At 33.9% G+C, this 2,376-nt stretch overlaps 1 protein-coding gene across 1 annotated transcript; it reads right to left on the reverse strand.

The window, feature by feature from the left end:
• Positions 1 to 762: 762 nt before the first annotated feature.
• LOC111409417 (DNA-directed RNA polymerase subunit alpha-like) lies at positions 763 to 1,654 on the reverse strand. The gene is made up of 2 exons (XM_023039469.1): positions 1,396 to 1,654; positions 763 to 1,049 (listed from the first exon to the last, which is right to left on the reverse strand). Exons 1-2 carry the CDS (start codon positions 1,652 to 1,654, stop codon positions 763 to 765), a joined length of 546 nt encoding a protein of 181 aa, XP_022895237.1.
• Positions 1,655 to 2,376: the final 722 nt, after the last annotated feature.

The following is a 2,376-nucleotide window of genomic DNA, read 5'->3' on the forward strand; positions in this document are numbered from 1 at the left end:
AAATAACACGATGTGTGTATCTAGGGAATAGTCGTTTGAAAGCAAATTTTCCCTAGATATATCTATTCAATTCTGAATTTCTTTCGAATATATGAATTGTGCTAAAGATTCAAAACCTATTTTCATCTTAATGAAAATAAAAAGTCGAAAAAAATCCAATAGATTTAAAACTTCTTTTTTGGTAAATCAATTGTGAAATGTTTTTCTAAAATGACCAATATTTGTTTTATATCTTCTAGGCGCAAATGTTCAATTTTCATGAGATCTTCCGGACTATTATTCAAAAAGTCCAATAATGTATATATATATTGGACCTTTTACGGCAATTATAGACCCTGGGAGAGAATTCTGATTGGTCAATAAAAATCGATTTCAATGCTAATTTTTTCCTAGGTTTATCCAATTTATCGTGAAAGGTAAGAGGGGATAAAGGAACCGTGTGTTGATTGTCCTCTAAAGGTAAGTTTTCTTCTTCCTTATGTAAAAAGGGAATAAATCAATCAATCAAATTTCGGCAGGCTTCATGAAGTGCTTCTTTCGGAGTTAAACTCTCATTTGTCCATATTTTGAGAAACAGTATCTCTTGTTTTTCATTCCCATTCCAATAAGAATGAATACTATGATTCACATTTCGAACATGCATGAATACAACATCTATAGGATAACTTCCATCTTGAAAGCTATGTGGCATTTTGATAAGATATCCGCGATTTCTCTTGATTTGTAATCCAATACACAAATCAATTGGTTCTGTCAAGCTACCTATATGTTATGTACAACGATTTCTACATAAGGTGGTAAGATGATATCTTGAGCAGTTACATATCCTGGACCTCTGACACAAATAGACGCATCACAAGTTCCATATAGATTACTTCTCAATACAATTTCTTGTAAATCCATTAAAATTTCATGGACCGATTCTTGAATACCCGCTATGGTAGAATATTCATGTGGGACGTTCTCATATTTTACACATGTGATACATGTTCCTTCTATTTCTCCAAGTAAAGCTCTTCGTATCGCAATGCCTATTGTGTCGGCTTGACCTTTCATAAGTGGAGACAGAATAAAGCATCCATAATAAAGACGTTTACTATCTTCTCTTGATTCAACACACTTCCACTATAATGTCCGAGTAGATACTATTACTTTCTCTCAAACCATAGTAATATTATTTGATTTGATTTAATCATTTATTTCTCTTGTTTTTCTTAAATTTCTTCAATGTTTATTTCTACACACATCTTTTTTTCGGGGGTCTGCAACCATTATGTGGCATAGGGGTTACATCCCGTACGAAAGTTAATAGTATACCACTTCTACAAATAGTTCGTAATGCCGCGTCTCTTTCGAGACTGGGACCTTTTATCATGACTTATGCTCGTTGCATACCTTGATCTACTACTGTACGAATAGCATTTGCTACTGCAGTTTGAGCGACAAAGGGTGTCCCTCTTCTCGTATCCTTGATTTGACAAGCATCCACTAAGGACCAAGAAACCACCTGACCCCGTACATATGTAATCGTGACAATGGTATTATTGAAACTTGCTTGAACATGAATAACCCCCTTTGGTATTCTACGTGCACTCTTACATGAACCAATATGTCCATTTCTATGTGAACCAATTCTCGGTATAGCTTTTGCCATATTTTATCATCTCAGAAAGATGAGTCAGAGATATATGGATATATCCATTTCATGTCAAAATAGATTCCTTATTTTTACATCGAGTCCTTTAGTGAGTCTGATTATCTTTGTCTTTGTTTATGTCTCGGATTGGAATAAATTACTACTGCCTATGGATTAGGCGACATTTTTCACAAATTTTACGAACAGAAGCTCTTATTTTCATATTTGTCATTCCTTATCTTAATTTTGAATCTACTTTTTGGAAGAAAATAAGTTTCTTGCAATTTTTCATCTCGAATCATATTGAATAAAAACCACTTAATCCTTCCAATCCTTGTTGCGAAGTCGATAAATTATACATCCTCTGGTTGAATTATAGCGGCTTACTTCAATTTTGACTCTATTTCCTGGCAGTATCCATATAAAACTACACCGAATCTTTCCTGAAACATAACCCAGGATCAAATCTTCATTATCTAACCGAACTCGGAACATACCATTGGCAAGCGATTCAATAATTAAACCTTCATGAATCCATTTTTGTTCTTTCATTCCAGGTAAAGCCTCCTTAAAGTATTAACTAATGGAGGAGGAACGATATTAGACAACTTGTCCCTTTTTTTTTTTTAGAAATAGGAAGAAGTTTCGGATCCAATTTGAATATTAAAAGGATTACCATATATAACACAAAATTTCTCCACCGATTCCTTCGAGTCGAGCCTCTCGGTCTGTCATTATAC

This window comes from Olea europaea, chromosome 14 (genome assembly GCF_002742605.1).
Source record: "Olea europaea var. sylvestris chromosome 14, O_europaea_v1, whole genome shotgun sequence".
NCBI classification, from domain to species: Eukaryota; Viridiplantae; Streptophyta; class Magnoliopsida; order Lamiales; family Oleaceae; genus Olea; species Olea europaea.